At 42.8% G+C, this 21,304-nt stretch overlaps 2 protein-coding genes and 2 pseudogenes across 6 annotated transcripts in view; all 4 read right to left on the reverse strand.

Annotated features, from left to right (window-relative positions):
• LOC137441143 (UDP-glucuronosyltransferase 1A1-like) overlaps positions 1–21,304 on the reverse strand; it is a 110,912-nt gene that overhangs the window by 45,515 nt on the left and 44,093 nt on the right. The window contains exon 1 of one of the 5 annotated variants that reach the window (XM_068138124.1): positions 14,875–15,726. The exons of the other annotated variants lie outside the window; for them this stretch is intronic. Within the exon in view, the coding sequence (XP_067994225.1) occupies positions 14,875–15,711 (837 nt within the window). The 5' untranslated portion in view covers positions 15,712–15,726. Of the gene's footprint in view, positions 1–14,874; positions 15,727–21,304 lie in introns of those variants that run through there. 5 annotated transcript variants of the gene reach the window in all.
• On the reverse strand, positions 302–6,938 carry LOC137441144 (UDP-glucuronosyltransferase 1A1-like). The gene is made up of 2 exons (XM_068138127.1): positions 4,914–6,938; positions 302–4,511 (listed from the first exon to the last, which is right to left on the reverse strand). The coding sequence occupies exons 1-2, from the start codon at positions 5,859–5,861 to the stop codon at positions 4,458–4,460; spliced, it is 1,002 nt and encodes a 333-aa protein (XP_067994228.1). The 5' UTR covers positions 5,862–6,938; the 3' UTR covers positions 302–4,457.
• On the reverse strand, positions 6,938–14,075 carry LOC137441150 (UDP-glucuronosyltransferase 1A1-like; annotated as a pseudogene).
• Positions 16,048–19,183, reverse strand: LOC137441148 (UDP-glucuronosyltransferase 1A1 pseudogene; annotated as a pseudogene).

Here is a 21,304-nt window from a genome sequence, read left to right on the forward strand (position 1 = left end):
GCTCTTACTGAACTTCATGAGGTTGGCTTGTGCCCACCTCTCCAGCCTGTCAAGGTCCCTCTGGATGGCCTCCCTTCCCTCCAGCGCGTCTGCTGCACCACACAGCTTGGTGTCATCAGCAAACTTGCTGAGGGTGCACTCAATGCCACTGTCCATGTCGCCCACAAAGATGTTGAACAAGACAGGTCCCAGGACTGATCCCTGAGGGACTCCGCTTGTCACTGGCCTCCACTGGGACATGGAGCCATTGACAGCCACTCTTTGGGTGCGGCCATCAAGCCAGTTCCTTATCCATCTAGTGGTCCACCCATCAAACCCATGTGTCACCAGTTTGGAGACCAGGATGTGGTGCGGGACAGTGTCGAAGGCTTTGCTCAGGTCCAGGTAAATGACATCAGTTACTCATCCCTCATCTATTAATTTTGTCACCTGCTCATAGAAGGCCACCAGGTTGGTCAGGCAGGATTTGCCCTTGGCAAAGCCATGCTGACTGTTCCCAATCACCTCTTCACTTTTCTTCTGAGCCAGTAGTGACTCCAGTGGGATCTGCTCCATGATCTTTCCAGGCACAGAGGTGAGACTGACTGGCCTGTAGTTCCCTGGTTCCTCCTTCTTACCCTTTTTGAAGATGGGGGCAATGTTTCCCCTTTTCCAGTCTGTGGGGACTTCACCAGACTGCCATGACTTTTGAAATATAATAGAGAGGGGTTTAGTAACCTTATTAAATTAAACTCTTGCAGAAGATGTTACCAAAAAGGACCTGAGCAACCTGCTGAAATGTCAAACCTTGTTTTGGCCAGAGAGTTTCTGGCCACATGCCCTCTTGAGGGCCTTTCCAGTATCAAGTGTTTGGTGTCTGATAAAACAAGAAACCTTTTCAGGTGCTGTGAACCCTTCCCCAGAGTGCTGGCCATTGATGGCTTCAGCTTGCACTTCCAGATCTCCCTGCATCTTGAGATGTTACTGATGCTTTGATCACTGGTACCTAACAGTATTCACATGAGGAAATTGCTCTGTGGTAGAAGCTTTTCATAGGCAGCTCCACTGCCTGACTCATACTGGACTTTTACCCACTGAGCTTTGTGGCAGGCTTCTCCATCCTGGGGGAATGCTTAAAAGAAGGACTCTTGGTACAACTGTGATCCAAGGCACAGAGAAAAAAAATTCTCATCCATACCAGAGAAAACCAAGATTCTTCTACCACAAAGCAACAGAAACACTGATTCTTGTGGAGAATCACTTGGAAGTGAAAGGTTATTAGTTCTGAAAAAGTTGTTTTGCTCTAATGGTCATCAGCTCAAGCAAGGCTAAACGCACTGTAAAAGTTAATGAGGATGTCATAGCTGTGACCTAGCAGATTCTGTCGAGTGTTGTAGACCAAATCATGGAATCAAATGCCAGCACAGAGCTTGCACTTAGATCCCAGAAACTAGCTTTATGTCTACTGGCAACACACAGAAAGCAGAAACACACTATGAGAATCTCTGGCCATGAGATCAGTGAAAGGAAGAGGATAAGTTTCACAAATCCAAACTTGCCACTGACTCTTGCTGCTGCAGCAAGTCAAAAGGAAAATTTGCCATAGGAAAATGTTTTTTTTCTTGCCAGTAGACACTTTAGAGAAGGCTCACAAGCACAGAGTCAACCTTTAAGTAAAGATATCTATGAAAGAACAAACTCAGTTTCATAGATGACTGTAAACACTGCACTCGGGAATATCAAAACATCTTGAAGGGAGATTGTAGCCAGGTGGGAGTTGGTCTCTTCTCCCAGACAACAAGCACCAGAACAAGAGGACACTGTCTCAAGCTGCTCCAGGGGAGGTTTATGCTGGATGTTAGGAAGAAGTTCTTCAAAGAAAGAGTGATTGGCCATTGGAATGTGCTGCCCAGGGAGATGGTGGAGTCACCATCACTGGAGGTGTTTAGAAGGAGACTGGATGGGGTCCTTGGTGCCATGGTTTAGTTGATAAGATGGTGTTGGGTGATAGGTTGGACTTGATGATCTCGAGGGTCTTTTCCAGTCTGGTCTGGTCTATTCTAATTCTATTCTTATTCTTATTCTTATTCTTATTCTTATTCTTATTCTTATTCTTATTCTTATTCTTATTCCTATTCCTATTCTTATTCTTATTCTTATTCTTATTCCTATTCTTATTCTATTCTATTCAATTCTAACCTTGCCACCATCTTTTCTTTATCCTATCTATAGCAAAGAAACTGAATTCATCAGGTGGTGGCAGGCTCTGTTTGTAGGGAGCTTTCTGAGCCAAGTGATCACATGCAGATCCTGAGGCTCATTGACTTCTTTTTTTTCTTTTCTTTTTGTTTTTTCCTCAGATCTCACACAGCCATCAGCAAGATCAAATCTTCTGAGGCCTGCCTGTAAATAGAAATGATGCTTCTTATCTGACAGCCTACAGCTTTTGACATTCTTCCTGATTCCAGCTTTGGAAATACCCTTGTGAAGAAGTAGACAAATTTGTTGGCAGAGAAGATAGTGGTAAGGCAGCAAGGCTGCATGAGGACAGAAGCCTGACATGCATTTCCCAGTAAATGCCAGACCGTACTACAACAGTTTGCAAAGTTGTATGGATTGTACCTAACTGCAAGTCTCTGACAGGCCCTCACACTTACCCTCTGCTCTTCCATCACTCACTGTGGGAGAAAGGAGCTACCAAGTTGCACAGTGTTATACAAAATGGTTTCATGTAGGTGTAACCTGGTAGCAAATTGCACTTCAATTTGTCAAATCACAGCCACCTTTACCACTTGGGGAATGGTGTAATTGCCACACAGGCTTTGTGACCTTACCCTAATGCTCACATTTCCTTTATTATATGACCAAAAAGAAACCTAAGGCACCAAAAAGAGCAGCACAACTCTCCATTCTTTCCTAAACAGCAGCAGAGAAGGCTCTTTAGCAATAACTTTGTACATTGCTGTCATCCACATCAGAGGCACCCAAAGCACATACCACAGCTAAGAGATTAGTACAGTCACCAAGGCTGCATCCATCTCCACAGTGCTAGACATGCTGCACTATAGCTGTCAAATCAGACCTGCTTCATGGCTCAATTCTTGGACTTGGGGTTTATCCTGGAAAGAGCTTTTAAGGTTGTCTGGACTGTCCCATGAGAGATATTCATATGACAAATCCAACATTTTGTCTACAAATTCTGAAAATCCCTTTGGGTGGGACCAGACCTTCACTACAAAAAATATAGTTTCTCTTCAACTGAGCTTACTTTAGAAGTCCAAAGCTATAGCTGAATATACATGAAAGGGAAAGTGAAGAAGAAGATGAGAGAAAAATAATTTTTCATGACTAATTATATAATTCACCCCAAGCAGGATTTTAACTCATATCTGCAGTACAAAGTTCCTCCTTTATGAATACAAAAGTCCATCTGGCGAAAGGCTAAGACAAGACTGAAAGAGGAACCATAATGTTATCTGCTAACTGACACACTATGACACTTTTCTAAACTACGAAGAGATGATTCTATTAACCAAAAAGATCAACTGTTTTTAAAAATTCATTCTGGCAGGAAAACAAATAAATTCAGTTAATTATACTGATCTGGCAAAGATAAGCAACAGACCTGCCTGTGAAGACGAGGATCACCCTCACTAGTGGGTCTGTGCCTTGCTAGCAAGAGTGCAGTGATGAACTGCTTCCACCTACCCAAAGAAAACAACTTTGTAAGCAAAAATGGCTAGATCCCAGTAATGCAATAGAAGAGTGCTGGCAGGAATGGGAGAGACTTAAAATGAAAAGGTGGATGCCAAAAGTTAGCAAACTTACAAAATAAAACAAGGAATAGTAGCTGAACGAGAGCAATTGCTGGCTGGAGAAGAGAGACTCTGTTAGACCCCTAAGCAAGCACGCCAGACTGGGGAGACCTCTGAAGAGCAGCAGCAGTTTGGAAGACTTGTCTTGGAGAAGGTAGGAGTGATAGGAGATGTAGTTCATGAAATGCCTTCCTTTGCCAAAGGTACTTGGCTTATTTTCATAGGAGGTTCTCCATGAGTGTGGTGGGTTGAAAATTCCCCCCAACATAAAATTGCCAGACCAGCTCAGTGGGAAAGTAAATGAAGCAGTATTTAAAAGCAAAACTACAATCTAAAATATGGAATGCAATGATGATGTACAAAATATACAATATATACCTATATGTATGATATATAAACAACACAAGACCCCCTTGGACAAACCAGGGAGTAATTCATAGCTTCCTCCTCCCTGTTTTCTTCCCTCCCCCTATACACCAGACAAGAGAAAGAGCAGAGTTGCTGTTAGTACTTAACCCCAAGAACATGTTCAAGGTCAGCAAAGCCAGCAGAAGCAGAGTGTCATCCAGAGAAAGGAAGCCATAAAGACAGTTAGGTTACAAATCTAACTTTATTATTTAGATCTTATCATTATTTTCTTTTTCACATACAATAGTGATTTATTTACATTCTACTACCTTTCTGCTCAGGATCTGTGGAAAATTTTCTAGGTGCAACCTAGAATAGAAAAGAAATAGAAATAGAACAGAAATAGAAATAGAATAGAACAAGAATACAAATAAGAATAGAATAGAATTAACCAGGTTGGAAGAGACCTTTGAGGTCAATGAGTCCAACCTATCATCCAACACTATCTAATCAATTAAACCATGGCACCAAGCACCCCATCAAGTCTCTTCCTCAACACCTCCAGTGATGGTGACTCCAAACTACCACAGTGTGTCATGGTAAAATAATACTTTTCATAAGATAGCAAAAAGGGACTCTAGCAACTAAGGAAACAGGTATTTGATCACATATTAGCTCCAGCACAAATACTACTATAGGAAGCACTTCAAAAAGCAAATCTTAAATAGCTGAATAAATACTGTAACACCCCCAACATGAACAATGACAAACCTGTGATAATGGCTGCTTCTGCTCACAATTGATGCCTCCAATGTAGACCATATTTGGCATTATTGGGCGCGGATACTCAAAAACAAAGTCGTATCTCATCAGCCAAACTGATGCTTTGTTAAACAGTTCTAATGCCGTTACTTCTCTGTGAAGAAACTCAGAAGCTAAGTTTTCATGTTGTAAGTAAAACAGATGGCAAAGCAAATGCTCTGAAGACCCAATCAGGAGGTTCTTCACACGATCCATAAATGTCATGTGATCTGAACTGGACATGAAAGTCCTCGGCACGTAAGAAAAAGGACTGGGACACTGGGTAGCTTTGTAGTCTAAGGAACATGGCAGACCACGCATGAAGTACACTGAAGGGAGAGAGAGATGTTCGGCAATAATCGGTCCACAAGGCAACACAGGATCTGACATAATGGCATCGAATTTGCTGTCCCGGAGGTACTTCATTAGCTCTTCATTGTATAAGAGATGCCGACAAGCAGTAGAGAACACTCTCATCCCTTCTGATATGTTGCTAAGAACAGATGAAATTTTTTCTAGAAGGGGAGGGTTAGCAAAACTGTTTTCACCAATGGAATGGTAGAATCTATCCAGAAACTCCTGCGTGTAAGGCACAGAGTATGTTTTGATGGTGAAATTTTCTGAGCTTTTCATGAGCAAAGTGGCCTCAGGAACCACTGCAACAATTTCATGCCCCCTTTCCCAGAGTTTCTCCAGAACCATACGCATGCTGAGCCAGTGACTTCCATCCTGAGGCACGACCAAGAGCTTCCCACCTTGTGCCAAACTCCAGAAAGAAAGAAGAAGAGCGAGCCCAGCATGTATCCGGTACCTCCGCTTCACTCTCATGGGACTGCTGGCAGGAACAGACATGAACTGCTCCTTCTCGCTTCTACCAAGCAGTATATGGTATTTAAAACAACCCCAGTTGTACCTCATTTATAACTTGATGGTCTTTAATCTTTGCCTCCACAAAAAGTTTACTGAGACATGTTGTTGTTGGAGTTCAAAGTTTATCAACAGTGATAAGTGAATTGATAAGAGTGCTATCAAAGGACCAAGGCAGTTATCTGAAAAGGTTCAGAGCACTTATCAGAGCTTTGTTAGCAGAGGTAGCAGTTGCTTCTAGAGGGATTTTTCTGGATCAGGGGGGCTTCAGATCAGTCCCTGTGCACTTGTCTGTCCTGTGCCAGATTCAAGGCATAAATCAACTTTTATGGCCACTGAGCTTCTCCAGAGAGCTTATAATATATGAGGCATCAATGCATTCTTGATGTGAAGGAGCTAAGCTTCCAATTTCTCTCTTACACCTTTGCTCAGAAAAGTTCATACAGTATGTTCTACAAGATAAGCAGAAGCTGGCATGCTAAGGAGTGGTATCACATAGTCCTTTCTGAAGTGGGCCTATAAGACTTCAGAAGGTATGGAGCAAATGTGTTTGAACGTTCTGAACGACAGGCAATTCTCAAAGGAATTCAGTAAGGCCTGGCTGCAGTATGAACCAATGAGAAGTTCATAGCTTTGTCCTGTGCTTACCAGAAGAAGGTACAACATGGTGCTTCTGCATGCTGTAGGACAGGATGTTTTAAGCAAAATGCAGCATGTTGGAGGATCTGTGCCCTATAACACTTGCTCAATGATGGCCAGGTCAATGCCTAATGGGTATCAGTAACTGGGATAATCATGCCACAAAGGCCAGTTTGACAAAATATGCTGAGACTGTGGGAAAAAACTTTTTACCTCTGAGATATTGAACATTTACCTATGTAACAGCATGGCTGATGTGATCTGATGTGGAAGACAGTCCCCCCCCAGCTACTTGTTTCGATATCCAGATCAGGTGGATCTGGATGGGATTTAAATTATTCATGAGAACCTGAGTTGAAGCTGCAGCCAATGGTGCAGTGGAAACCTGGTGGGCAGATGAGTGAATGAAATATATGCCTATAAACAATATCCTTTAATACTTTTCATGTGCAAAGGTACATAAAAGCTTTAAAGATAGAGAAGCGTGTATAGGCACTTTGTGCCTAAAAGAAGTACCTGGCCAAGCAGCTCTCATCTGCCAGTAAGGTGTATGATTCTAAAAGTTTGCAAGGTGAACAAGAGCAATTGCTGGCTGGAGAAGAGAGACTGTGTTAGACCCCCCCAACCAAACATTTCTCTCTGGGGAGAGCTCAGAGAGGAATCAGTCTAGAAGGTTCTTGGAGTATTTGGAGGATAGCTTCTTGTCACAGCTTGTCCCTGGAAGTGTTTAAAATAAGCCTGGATGAGGAACTTAGTGCCATGGTTTAGTTGATTAGAAGGTGCTAGGTGATAGGTTGGACTTGATGATCAAAAAGTTCTTTCCCAACCTGGTTAATTCTGTGATTCTGAAGACCGGCAGCAGTCTAGAAGAGTTGTCTTGGAGCAGGTAGGAGTGATGGAAGATCTGCTTCATGAAGTGCCTAGCTTTGCTCTAGATGCCTGGGTGTTCTAAGCACATCAAATGGCTCATATGAAATGTGTCCTCAAAAGTTTACTTTGATAAGAGGTTCTCCGTGTGTCATGGTAAGAGATTCTCATGAGCCAGCAAGAAGGACTAAGGAAACGTCATTAAAGAGGAAGGAGTTTCAGACATCAAACCAGTCACATCCTGCAGCCTGTTCAGTCAAAATGTTCCTTCTAGCTGACCAAGAGGCAATTTCAAAAGACCTAAAGCTAAAAGAGGTGGAGAGAAGGTGTCCTAACAAGCCAAGCAGAGAGGTAGCTGCGGCGCCCAGGTGTGCATTGTCATCTTTCAGTGAGAGAGAGGAAAAGACCTCAGGTAAGGAGGTGATGCAGCATTATGTGTGCCCTAAGGTGGCAGTGCACATTTGGGTAGTTAACCTGGAGTTGCAGCCATATTGTGACCCTGTGCTAGCTTGTAAAGCTATAAAGCAACATGAAAGAGGTTTAAGCCACAAACTAAACCACGTTGAAATTATTAGATAGTTCCATTCACCTCTTCCTGTGTGAAAGGGACTGGGCACATTTTCATAATTAAATTCTTTGGTGGCTTTATGTGTACATTGATTTCAGGTGCAATGACAAGTATTTCATGTCCCTTCTGCCTGAGACTGTCCATGATTTTGTGCATGCTGTGCCAATGACTCCCATCCACTGGCACCACCAGCAGCTTCCCACCAGTAGCCAAACTGAGCATGGACAGGAGCAGAACCAGAGTCACTGTGATTTGCAGATGAGCATGAATCACTGGGGCCATTTCTGCAGAAATCTGGTGAGTACCACTCAGGAAGAAAACCAGTGGTGGTACTGAAGCAATAGCACCAGCCCTGTGCTTTTAAGCAATCTGTGCCACAGCCTAACTTGTGATCCTTGTGGTATTTATTGTGTGGTAAATGTATAATCACTGATTTGATAAAAGTCTTTGTATGAAGTCCTAAGTTCATCTCACTTCACAGGTTGGTGCAGTGTAGTAGATAACACCCATGTTTTTATGGGGAAGGAACTGTAAAGAGTGCTCCAGGAAGGAGGCAGCAGGGGAGGATTATGCTGAGTGTGGTTTTCTGATAGGCTCCCTCTGACTGAACCTTTAGCAAGTAGCAGACATATGTCACATCCATATCACCCTTAGCCTTGCAGAGGCTGTTCCTTTGTCCCTGGCCAAAGCCTGCCTCTCACCCCTGCACCTGTCTTTTGGAGCACTCGTTCCTATGAGCCTTGTGACCCCACAGCACACGTGGAATAGCTGTTTAAAATTGTTGCTGGAATAAGAAGTCTGATGAAGATGAAAGTGCGACAAAAGTGGTATGATAAGCACCAGGGCAGGACTCCAAACTCCTGCAAAGCATAAATGGATCAAGATTTTTCTCTCAACTTTTTGACAGTAAGAGAAGCTTTACCAGCCTAGGATATGTAAAACAATGTAACTTTTTTTTTTTTTCCCCCAGCCAAATGGAATGGCTGAAAAGCTGTGCATTGACAAATCTGATAAAATTCATGGGATGCACTGCTGACCTGTGGTTATGTCCTTTTGCAAAGCTGCAAAGAAACTGAATTCATCAGGTGGTGGCAGGCTCTATTGTAGGGAGCTTTCTGAGCCTTTAGAATAAAACCTTTATTTAGAATAAACCAAACCAGGTTGGAAGAGACCTTCAAGATCATCGTGTCCAACCCATCAACCAATCCAACCCACCCAAACAGCTAACCCATGGCACCAAGCGCCCCATCAAGTCTCCTCCTGAACACCTCCAATGACGGCGACTCCACCACCTCCCTGGGCAGCCCATTCCAATGGGCAATCACTCTTTCTGTATAGAACTTCTTCCTAATATCCAACCTGAACCTCCCCTGGTGCAAGTCAAGTGATCACATGCAGATCCTGAGGCTCATTGACGACTTTTTTTTTTTTCTTTTCTTTTTTTTTTTTTTTTTCTTTTCTTTTTTTTTTTTTTTTTTCCTCAGATCTCACACAGCCATCAGCAAGATCAAATCTTCTGAGGCCTGCCTGTAAACAGAGTTGATGCTTCTTATCTGACAGTCCACAGCTTTTGACATTCTTCCTGATTCCAGCTTTGGAAATACCCTTGTGAAGAAGTAGACAAATTTGTTGGCAGAGAAGATAGTGGTAAGGCAGCAAGGCTGCATGAGGACAGAAGCCTGACATGCATTTCCCAGTAAATGCCAGACCCTACTACAACAGTTTGCAAAGTTGTATGGATTGTACCTTACTGCAAGTCTCTGACAGGCCCTCACACTTACCCTCTGCTCTACCATCACTCACTGTGGGAGAAAGGAGCTACCAAGTTGCACAGTGTTATACAAAATGGTTTCATGTAGGTGTAACCTAGGGGCATCAACTGAACAACTTTCTAAGTGCACAGGTATAGCTGCCTACACAGGAAATGGAAAGTGAGGAAGAAAGTGAGAGAAAAATAATTTCTTTCACAAGGGTTTGCCTAAGTCAACCAAGCCAGGAACTTCATTCCTACCAGGAACTTGAAATTCCACCTCTGTGAACACAGAAGTGGACCTCAGCATGAATTAAAACCAGAGTGTCACCTACCTGAGGTAGCTCCTTGTGAGCACAGTGTACTCCTCCAATAAAAATTGTGTTGGGCATCAAAGGTCTTGGATAATCTAACACAAAATCAAATCTCATGAGCCAAATGGAAGCGTGGCTTAAAAGTTCTGACACAGTCATGGTCTGATGGAAGAACTCAGAAGCTAGCTCTGGAATGGGAAAAATCACAGGGACAATAATTTGGGTACTCAAAGATCAGATTCTTTCTTCACTGGAGAAAGTTCATGTGGTCTGTGTCCTAGGGGGATTGGGACATTGAGTGGCTTTCAAATCTAAACCACATGGCACTCATAAAAAATTCCAAAAACCAAACATGGAAGTGAAAGATGCTCTGCCAGTATCTGTCCACAGGGCACTGCAGAGTCTATAAAGAGAGCATCAAATTTGCTTTCCTCGAGATATGTGACAAACTCTTTGTATAGTATGTTTCACAGGTGGAGTGAGACATGACAGAGATGCTTTTCAGCCTCTGGTATATGTTAAGAAATCTTTCCAGAAAAGAACCTTCTTAAATACACCACATTGAAATTATTAGATACTTCCATTCACCTCTTCCTGTGTGAAAGGGACTGGGCACATTTTCATAATTAAATTCTTTGGTGGCTTTATGTGTACATTGATTTCAGGTGAAATGACAAGTATTTCATGTCCCTTCTGCCTGAGACTGTCCATGATTTTGTGCATGCTGTGCCAATGACTCCCATCCACTGGCACCACCAGCAGCTTCCCACCAGCAGCCAAACTGAGCATGGACAGGAGCAGAACCAGAGTCACTGTGACTTGCAGATGAGCACTATGCACTGGGGCCATTTCTGCAGAAATCTGGTGAGTACCACTCAGAAAGAAAACCACTGTGCTTTTAAGCAATCTGTGCCACAGCCTAACTTTTGATCCGTCAGATATTTACTGTGTGGTAAATGTATAATCACTGATTTGATAAAAGTCTTTGTATGAAGTCCTAAGTTCATCTCACTTCACAGGTTTGTGCTCCGTAGTGGACAACAGCCATGTTTTTATGGGGAAGGAACTGTAAAGAGTGCCCCAGGAAGGAGGCATCAGGGGGAGGGTTGTGGTCACTCTGCATTTCTGATAGGATCCCTTCTGGCTGAACCTTTGGCAAGTAGCAGAGATATGTCACATTCATATCATCATTCAGCCTTGCAGAGGCTGCTCCTTTGCCCCTGGTCAATGCCTGCCTCTCACCCCTGCACCTGTCTTTTGGAACACTCATGTCTATGAGCCTTGTGACCCCATAGCAGATGAGGAAGAGCTGTTTAAAATTGTTTCTGGAATAAGAAGTCTGATGAAGATGAAAGTGTGACAAAAGTGGAATCTAAAGCACCAGGGAAGCACAACTGCAGTAATTAACGGCTACAGCCTCTTCAGTAGAGACAGGCTAGGAAGAAGGGGAGGAGGGGTGGCCCTGTACATTAGGGAGGCTCTAGGTGCCATGGAACTAGAGATTAAGGATGGTCAGGTGGATTGCTGGTGGGGAGAATCAGAAGGAAGGCTGACAAGGCCAACATCCTGGTTGGAGTCTGTTATAAACCACTCAACCAGGATGAAGAGGTTGCTGTATTATTCTATAAGCAGCTAGAAGCTGTCTCAAGATCATGAGCCCTTGTCCTTGTGGGCAACTTTAACCAGCCAGATATCTGCTGGGAAATTAATGCAGCTGAGAGGAGGCACAGTAGAAGGTTCTTAGAGTGTACATAGGATTACTTCTTAACCCAGCTCCTGTGTGAGCCCACTAGGGGCAAGGCTTTGCTTGCCTTACTCTTTACAAATAGAGAAGAGTTGGTGGTAGATGTGGTGGTTGGAGGCTGTCTGGGATCCAGTGACCATGAAGGAACTCAGAAGCCAGTTCTATAAATGGTTGATAGTATCATAGAGAAAATAATTTGGGATGTCAAAGACCAGATTCTTCACCTGCTGGAGAAAGTTCATGAAGTCTGTGTACTCTGTATATGCCCTGGGAACATAAGAAATGCAACTGGGACATTGAGTGGCTTTCAAATCTAAATCATATGGCATTCCTTGTAAAAAAAAAACCCAAAACCACAGAAGGCAGTGAAAGATGCTCTGCCAGTATCTACCCACAGGGTACCACAGTGCCAGTAAACAGAGTGTCGAACTTTCTCTCCTCAAGATATCTGACAAGCTCCTTGTTGTGTAGTAAGTGTGCACAGGTAGAGAAGTGACAGAGATGCATTTCAGCCCTGGTACATGTTAAGCAATCTTTCCGGAAAAGAACCTTCTTCACATACTTCTTGATGAAAAGATGAGATACTTCCATCCACCTCTTCCTGTGTGAAAGGTATTAGATCCATTTTCATAACAAAGTTCTCAGATGGTTTTATATGTACATTGATTTCAGGTGCAACGATGACTGTTTCACGTCCCTTCTGCATAAGACTGTCCATGATTTTGTGCATGCTGAGCCAATGACTCCCATCCACCGGCACCACCAGCAGCTTCCCACCAGCAGCCAAACCGAGCAGGAACAGGAGTGGAACCAGAGTCACTGTGACTTGCAGATGAGCACTGTGCACTGGGGCCATTTCTGCAGAAATCTGGTGAGTGCTGCTCAAAAAGAAGATGCCTAGCTCCATGTTTTTAGGCAATCTGTGCTGTGCTTTCTCTGGATGATCCTTACACTTATTTGCTTTGTGGTAAATGTATAATCAGCAAAAATGGATTAATAAGTGTTAAAGTTCAGGTAATTTAGCAGACAAGTAATCAGAGCAGCAGTTAGATTGTGAAACACCCACTTCTTTGTACTGGAAGAATACTGGGATTTAAGGAAACGAGGGATCCTTCAATAAGTCAGGGGAACAAGGGGACAGAGTGTCTGCTCAGCAAGTTTGCTGATGACACCAAACTGGGAGGCTAGGCTGATATGCCTGGAGGCTGTGTGCCCATTCAGCAAGACTTGGACAGACTGGAGAGCTGGGCAGAGAAGAACCTAATGAGGTTCAACAAGGATAATTGCAGAGCCCTTCACCTGGGAAGGAATAACAAACTGCACCAGTACAGGTTAGGAGGTGATCTGCTAGAGAGCAGCCCTGTGGAGAAGGACCTTGGAGTCCTGGTGGATAAGAAGTTATCCATGGGTCAGCAATGTGCCCCTGTGGCCAAGAGGGCCAATGGTATCCTGGGGTGCATTAAGAGGAGTATGTCCAGCAGATTGAGGGAGGTTCTCTTTCCCTTACATTCTGCCCTGGTGAGACCATACTTGGAATATTGCATCTAGTTTTGGGCTCCCCAGTTTACGAGGGACAGGGATCTACCCAAGAGAGTCCAACAGAGGGCTACAAGAATGGCTGAGGGACCAGAGCACTGCCCTCTGAGGACAGGCTCAGAGGCCTGGGGATTTTTAGTCTTGAGAAGATAAGATTGAGATGGGATTTAATAAAAGTATATAAATATACGAGGACTGGGTGTCAAGAGGGAGGGGATAGGCTACACTCAGTTGCACCCTGTTATATGACATGGGGTAATGGATATAAACTGCAGCACAGGAGGTTCCACCTCAATGTGAGGGGGAACTGTTCACTGAGAAGACCACAAAGCACTGGAACAGGCTGCCCAGGGAATTTGTGGAGTCTCCTGTGGAGAATTTCAAGAGACACGTGGATGCATTACTTCACGACCTGTGCCCTGCTCTGGCAGGGTGGTTGGACTTGATCATCAGAGGTTCCTTTCAACATTTAATACCCTGTGATCCTGTGATAAGTGATCTATTCAAAAGGGCAAATTAACAGATCATTAATTTTCCAAACAACAATTTTCAAAGTAAGAAAAATTCCTCCCCTCCTCTCAGTCCAAATCATTTTCCATTTGTAAAGGATTTGAAAAATATTAATGCTTCACATCACAAATCGTCCAGACTCTAACAAGTTTACATCTTGATGCTAATTAAAACACAAACTTGGTTCTCAAACCACAGTTTCAAGAGAAGTCTCTTGTTGGAAGGATGATACAGGGGCTGGAAGCAGGAATGGCAAGGACAAGGGCAAGGTTTTGCCAGCTGTACCTAAAGTTGGATTAGCAACTCAGTGTTGATCAAACCAGGAACACTATAGCCCAGGGCCCAGAAAGCAACACTAATACATAGACAGAGTCTGCAGACAATCAGCCCTAAACATGAAAATGATTGTGCAGAAGTAATTTTGTCAATCCAGTTGTTTAGTATGGAGGTGCATAGTATGCACCAGAATTTTTAAAGACATTTACCAAACTAGTGTGGCTTTTTGGTATACCCCTTGTAAGGAACCTTGTCAGACGGCAGTGTAAGCTGGTGTAGATGGCTCAGTGCTGGGTACCAGCTATGAAAACCTCCTACAGTTTTGCAGAAAATTGCACAATGAATCCATGTGGTGAAAAGCTAAGATTAAACTGACAGAGGAGCCAGAACATTATGTCCGGACCGACACATTATTACACTTTGCTTCTAAAGGAGGGAAGAATGGTTCTATTAACCAGTAAGATTAACTGCTTTTAAAAAATCAATGTAAAACAGTAAAACAAATAGATTCAGCTAATTATGCCAATCTGGCAAAGATAAGCAACGGACCTGCCTGCTAAGACACTTGTGGGTGTGTGCCTCGTTAGCACAAGTGATGAACTACTTCCAGCTAGTCTGAAGGAAACAATTTTGTAAGCAAAAATGCTTAGATGCTGCTAATGTTATAGAGGAGTAGCTGCAAGAATGGGAGAGAATGAAAATCAACCCAGTTCCCGTCCTTACCACCTATTTTCTGTCTCTACGATATACCTCACTGCTCCTATACAAATCCCACAAGGTCGTACATGCATTTATATACACCAATAGTGTTTGCAAACAGCCTTCCCCATGCACATGTTCATATCAAGGAAACCACTGACCTGAGATAACGGATTTTTCTTTGCACAGTTTATGCCTCCAATGAAAATCATATTGGGCATTACAGGCATGGGATAGTCAAAGACAAAGTCAATTCTCTTCAGCCAAACAGATCCATGGCTTAAAAGCTGCGTCATTGTCATTGGCTTCTGGAGAAACTCTGAGGCCAGTGTTTCGAATGGAGAAAAGATGATACTGCAGGTGAAATACTCTGAAATAGCAATCAGGAAATTCTTCACTCTCTCAGAGAATGTCATATGGTCTGTATTGCGTGAGAACATCCGTGGGACATAGGAAGGTGGGTCCGGACTCTGAGAAGCATGCATGTCTATAGCGCATGGGAAGCCCCGCAAGAAGAAAACAGTGGGGAGAGAAAAGTGCAAAGCAAGTATTTGTCCACAGGGTGTCATAGGATCTGTAAAGATGGCATCAAATTTACTTTCTTCAATGTATTGCATCATCTCTTTGTTGTACAGTAAGGAACTGCAGAAGGCATGAAACATTGCAGTGCTCTTTCGAAAATGATTCCAAGTATTCACAAATCTGGTGAGGAAAGGTTCTTCACTAAAGACCTGCGCACTGAATGCACGTACATATTCACGCAGCTCTCCCTCTTCGAAAGGCACAGAATATGATTTCAATTCATACATACTTGAAGAGTCTATGAGTAGTTTGCTCTCTGGTGCAATAACAACTATCTCATGCCCTCTCTTGCTCAGCTCAGCCAGCACTTCCTTCATACTCAACCAGTGGCTGCCCTCCATTGGCATCACCAGCAGCTTCCCACCAGCAGCAGAATTCAGGCAGCACAAGAGCAGCAACAGCACTGACACCAGCATGGTGTGAGTTGAACAGCAAGGAGCCCATGCACAGAAAAGGCTAGGGTGGTTCACAAGCTTTTGTAGGTATGCTCCACCTACTTGGCAATGCTTTCTAAGTGATATCTCTGCCCTTTTGACTTGCCTGGCAGTTCAGGTGTTCACAGATTTGCACGCAATGCAGTCTATGTAGCTGGTTAAAGATTCTAAAAGGTTGAGATGAGGTTTGTATTTCTAAAGCAGATTTGCATGAGCAAGAGAAAGGCATGTCTCCTCTCATCATACACTTTGCTCACCTAAGCTGTGGCTACACTTCAAGACTTAACTTCTTTTCAACTTCCTGTGGTATGAGTACAGCCTCATGACACTTTTTGCATTCATCCACGCAGGGACTTTGGCTGCCATTTACTGACAACATGTTCTGAGGTTTGTGGGAATCCATGACAGACATGCATGCACAGAGTGCTGACTCCCCATCTCAGTACTGGGTGTATAAAGAGCACATTGACATGACTCTTTGACCTCTAGTGTTGCAGATCTCACTGAAGCCTGACCCAATAGTCACAGAGTATAGTAATTTGATATTTTTTTTAAGCATTTTCTTACGAAGCTGAAGCAAGTTGTCCAGGGAAACTTAGCATAGTAAAGATATGTATGAGAAATCAATGTTGAAATACTTGTGGTTTGTTGTCTTGGTTTGAGGTTTTTTAATTAACCCAAATCAGGTGGTGCAACTGAGAAAAACATATTGTTTCCATAGATGCAAATCTGCATTTTTTGAAGATAAGAAGTCAACCAAAATCTTTATCTATATCTGAGTATTGCTCCCAACTAACCTCTTACCCTGATGACAATAAAACTGAGTTGCAAAACAGCAGTTCACCATTGCACCACAAATAACGTAAACCAACTCGTTTCTAATTCATGAACTCATGAGTTCAAGGCCAGAGTCAGCTCAGGTCATGACTGAAACAGTTCATCGACGCTGTTGGTCCGGATCCTTCTCTATCTTAAATGGCTTGCGTTTTTAATGTTGGTGGTTATCTCACCCCATAAAAGTTTATAAGTAGGTGACTGGGCAGGTTATTTTGGAATACAAGTTGCTTTTCCAGGCCATGCAGGGCTCTGCATCCCTGGTGGAGCTTTCCTCAAACTGGATGTCTCCTGAAAGCGCAGTTGAGAATTCAGCTGTCTAATCTTTGTGCTGGAAGCTGGTTTTAGACCAACACCTTCATGAGAGATTATGAGGCTCAGCGCAAGACTGCTGTAACGTGTGTTGATATTGCACCTAAAACAGTGAGTTATTTTTTCTGACTGGACAAGCAGTTTAGTGCTTGTCAAGAAATACTCTCTTATGTGCAGCAAGGAATTTTTGGAAGAGGTACTACAATACACCTGTCCTTTTTGCATTAATTCCTGTTCATAATAGTGTTTGTGTATCTGACTTTAGCTAGAATTAACCCCTGCACAGCAAATGACACCCCTACTGAACAAAGTCCCACAATTGGGCAGACCCAAACAAAGGAGGTGAAACCATACCTTGTTCACCTGGTCCGGTTTTCATATGGATTTTCTATATGGAAAGTCATAATCTGAATTATGACTATAGGTAAGAAACATCCACATCAAACACTATTGAACCTCACTCAGATCATGCAAGAGTAGGACTGCCAGAAATTCCCCCTTGTTCTATCTTTCACAACCAGTTACCAACCTGAGATAATGGTTTCTTCTGTCCACAGTTTATGCCTCCAATGAAAATCATATTGGGCATTAAAGGCTTGGGATAGTCAAAGACAAAGTCAAGTCTCTTTAGCCAAACAGATCCATGACTTAAAAGCTGCGTAATTGTAATTGGCTTTTGGAGAAACTCTGAGGCCAGAGTTTCAAATGGAGAAGAGATCATACTGCAGGCAAAAGACTCAGAAATAGCAAGCAGGAAATTCTTCACTCTCTCAGAGAATGTCATATGGTCTGTATTGCATGAGAACATCCGTGGGACATAGGATGGTGGGTCAGGACTCTGAGCAGCATGCATGTCTATAGCGCATCGGATGCCTCGCAAGAAGAAAACAGTGGGGAGAGAAAAGTGCAAAGCAAGTATTTGTCCACAGGGTAACAGAGGATCTGTAAAGACGGCATCAAATTTACTTTCTTCAATGTATTGCATCATCTCTTTGTTGTATAGTAAGGAACTGCAGAAAGCATGAAACATGGAAGAGGCATTTTGTAAAAAATTCCAAGTATTTATAAATCTGGTGAGGAAAGGTTCTTCACTAAAAGCTTGTGTGCCAAGTATGCTCACTTGTTGTTTCAGCTCTCCCTCTTCCAAAGGCACAGGATACGATTTCAATTCATACATACTTGAGGAATCTATGAGTAGTTTGCTCTCTGGTGCAATAACAACTATCTCATGCCCTCTCTTGCTCAGCTCAGCCAGCACTTCCTTCATACTCAACCAGTGGCTGCCCTCCATTGGCATCACCAACAGCTTCCCACCAGCAGCAGAATTCAGGCAGCACAAGAGCAGCAACAGCACTGACACCAGCATGGTGTGAGTTGAACAGCAAGGAGCCCATGCACAGAAAAGGCTAGGGTGGTTCACAAGCTTTTGTAGGTATGCTCCACCTACTTGGCAATGCTTTCTAAGTGATATCTCTGCCCTTTTGACTTGCCTGGCAGTTCAGGTGTTCACAGATTTGCACGCAATGCAGTCTATGTAGCTGGTTAAAGATTCTAAAAGGTTGAGATGAGGTTTGTATTTCTAAAGCAGATTTGCATGAGCAAGAGAAAGGCATGTCTCCTCTCATCATACACTTTGCTCACCTAAGCGGAGACTACACTTCAAGACTTAACTTCTTTTCAACTTCCTGTGGTATGAGCACAGCCTCATGACACTTTTTGCATTCATCCACGCAGGGACTTTGGCTGCCATTTACTGACAACATGTTCTGAGGTTTGTGGGAATCCATGACAGACATGCATGCACAGAGTGCTGACTCCCCATCGTGGTACTGGGTGTATGAAGAGCACACTGAAATGACTCTTTGACCTCTAGTTTTGCAGATCTCACTGAAGCCTGACCCAATTGTCACAGAGTATAGTAATTTGATATTTTTTTTAAGCATTTTCTTACAAAGCTGAAGCAAGTTGTCCAGGGAAACTTAGCATAGTAAAGATATGTATGAAAAATCATTGTTAAAATACTTGTGGTTTGTAGTGTTGGTTTGGGTTTTTTTAATTAACCAAGACCAGTTGGTGTAACTGAGAAAAAATACTTTTTCCAGCAATATAAACCTGCATTTTTTGAAGATAAGAAGTCAACAGAAAATCCTTACCTATATCTGCATATAACTTCCACCTAACCCCTTTTTGGAAGGATGATACAGGGGCTGGAAGCAGGAACGGCAAGGACAAGGGCAAGGTTTTGCCAGCTGTACCTGAAGTTGGATTAGCAACTCAGTGTCGATCAAACCAGGAACACTATAGCCCAGGGCCCAGAAAGCAACAACACTAATACATAGACAGAGTCTGCAGACAATCAGCCCTAAATATGAAAATGATTGTGCAGAAGTAATTTTGTCAATCCAGTCGTTTAGTATGGGGGTGGATAGTATGCACCAGAATTTTTAAAGACATTTACCAGGTGGCAGCAGAGACTGTCTTTCTATGACGATCAAAGATGCTACTTCCAACACAAGCACTAACCATACTTATCCGGATAAAAAGGGATGATGTTAGGGATTTCCTCTCCATTTCTCAGTTTCAGAAGGACTCAGGAGTTGCCATACTTCAATATTCCTTTCCTGATTTCCGTCTGCTATGGAATACGCTTTGCTTGATTCAGAAACCTGGTTGGTACCTAAAAGCCTGAATGGGAATTTACAGAAGACATCTACGCCCAGAAAATCTGAAAACCTAATGATATAACCTATAAAAGAAGAGGAAGATTCCATTTTAAGAGGCAGTGTCTTGGGCTTTAGCCATTGACACATTTACATAGTGGCAAAGATGAAAATCAATCAGTCTGACAGATACAAAAAGAACTGATGAATAAGTAAAATCTTGAGTCCTAGATATATGTGGCATAAGAAACTAAGATGAAATGGAAGCTAACAAGCCTGGCTCCTGCTGGGGAGGATAGCTGGAAACTCACCAAAATTCAGGTGAAGTTCAACCAAAATGCTAATAATTTGCAAAAAAACCCTCTACATGTCATTCTCATTTTAATATCTGATAAGATTTTATTTTTGCCAGGGTGAGCTCTGTGGTGGTGAGAGAAGGCCCAGCTCTCCCTCCCCCACAAAGACAGAAAGCACAGCTAACTCAGTCAGAGAAGCAAAGGGTAGAGCTGTATTCACAAGCAATATGGAATGCAGGTTATATATACACAATATATACGGTATTTACAATATATACAGAAATACACAGCAAAGAAAGTAATACAGAACAGGACTCCCTCCTCCAGACAGAGGAGGGTTCCCCCCCTGTACCCCCTCTCTCCCTCCACCTCCCTTTTTTCCCCAAAAAGTGTTAGAGAAAGGTAATTATTAAGGACGAAAATTTTTATTAGGCTTCAAAGTGCATGCAGAGATTAGTTTTGCTTATCTCAAGGTTAGCTCCGGCTAGTTGCTCAGAAGCAGAAAGGCTGGAAAGGCAGAACAGACTGTACCAGAGTGAGACTCAAACTGAACTAAAACTTAAAGTTGCTTTCTACCAATCTACCAGTGAAATTTGTTTAGACCTATCTTTGTTTTCAAAATATTCAGCCAGAGTGTTCCAGCACTGTCCCTTTCTTAAAGGCACAGCCTAAAACTGTCACAAGCTCTAATCTAAATGCTGGACACTTTGAAATTAAATTTCTGCACCATGCAGAAATTCTCATTAGCATTTTGATGCCCAAACAGCACCATGAGATGGAAAAACAATGAAACACAGGAGACTTGGAGCTGGGCAGCCTTGGTCCCTCAAGTGATGGAATGAATTGTGCATTTTTTGCTGGGTTCTTTCCTGTCAGCCTTTTACTTTTCTTTCCCCAGATTACCAAATTCTTAAACATTTCCTTGTATATGGAAACTCCTGGGCAAGTGCCAATATGCAATTGTCTTTCAAGCACTTGATAACTTTTCAGAAAACAAAAGATTTGATCTTCAGAGTAAGGGGAGAAGGTCTGAAGTAAAAGTGGAAAAAAAAAAAGCTCTCAGAGTCTTTAATGGCATTCCAAGATGCATGAAATGGCCAAATGAGGAATAAGAACTAAACCATATTATTTCCAAGTTTATATAAAACAAACAGCAAAAGGATCTTTTCACAAACACGTTTCTCTCACTAAAGATGATATACTATATATTTTGTGATGGCTCCAGCAGAGAGCTGACTGGCATGTATCCTGTCCTCCTGTCCATCTATAGCTGAACAAAGTGCCATCCAAACTTGCAGCACCCTTAATGTGACTGTTCTTGGAGAACGAGGTCCCTACACCATTTCTTCTCCTAATTGAGAACACCTAAGCAGCATGCAGAAAGCTGATGTTAAATTCTCACCTCCTGGAGGCACTCAAACCTGCATGTCTTATGGATAGATCTCCACTACCAGGATGCACAATGCAACCCCA

Source organism: Melanerpes formicivorus, unplaced genomic scaffold, assembly GCF_026170545.1.
Source record: "Melanerpes formicivorus ecotype bairdi unplaced genomic scaffold, bMelFor1.0.p_v2 SCAF_5, whole genome shotgun sequence".
NCBI lineage: Eukaryota > Metazoa > Chordata > Aves > Piciformes > Picidae > Melanerpes > Melanerpes formicivorus.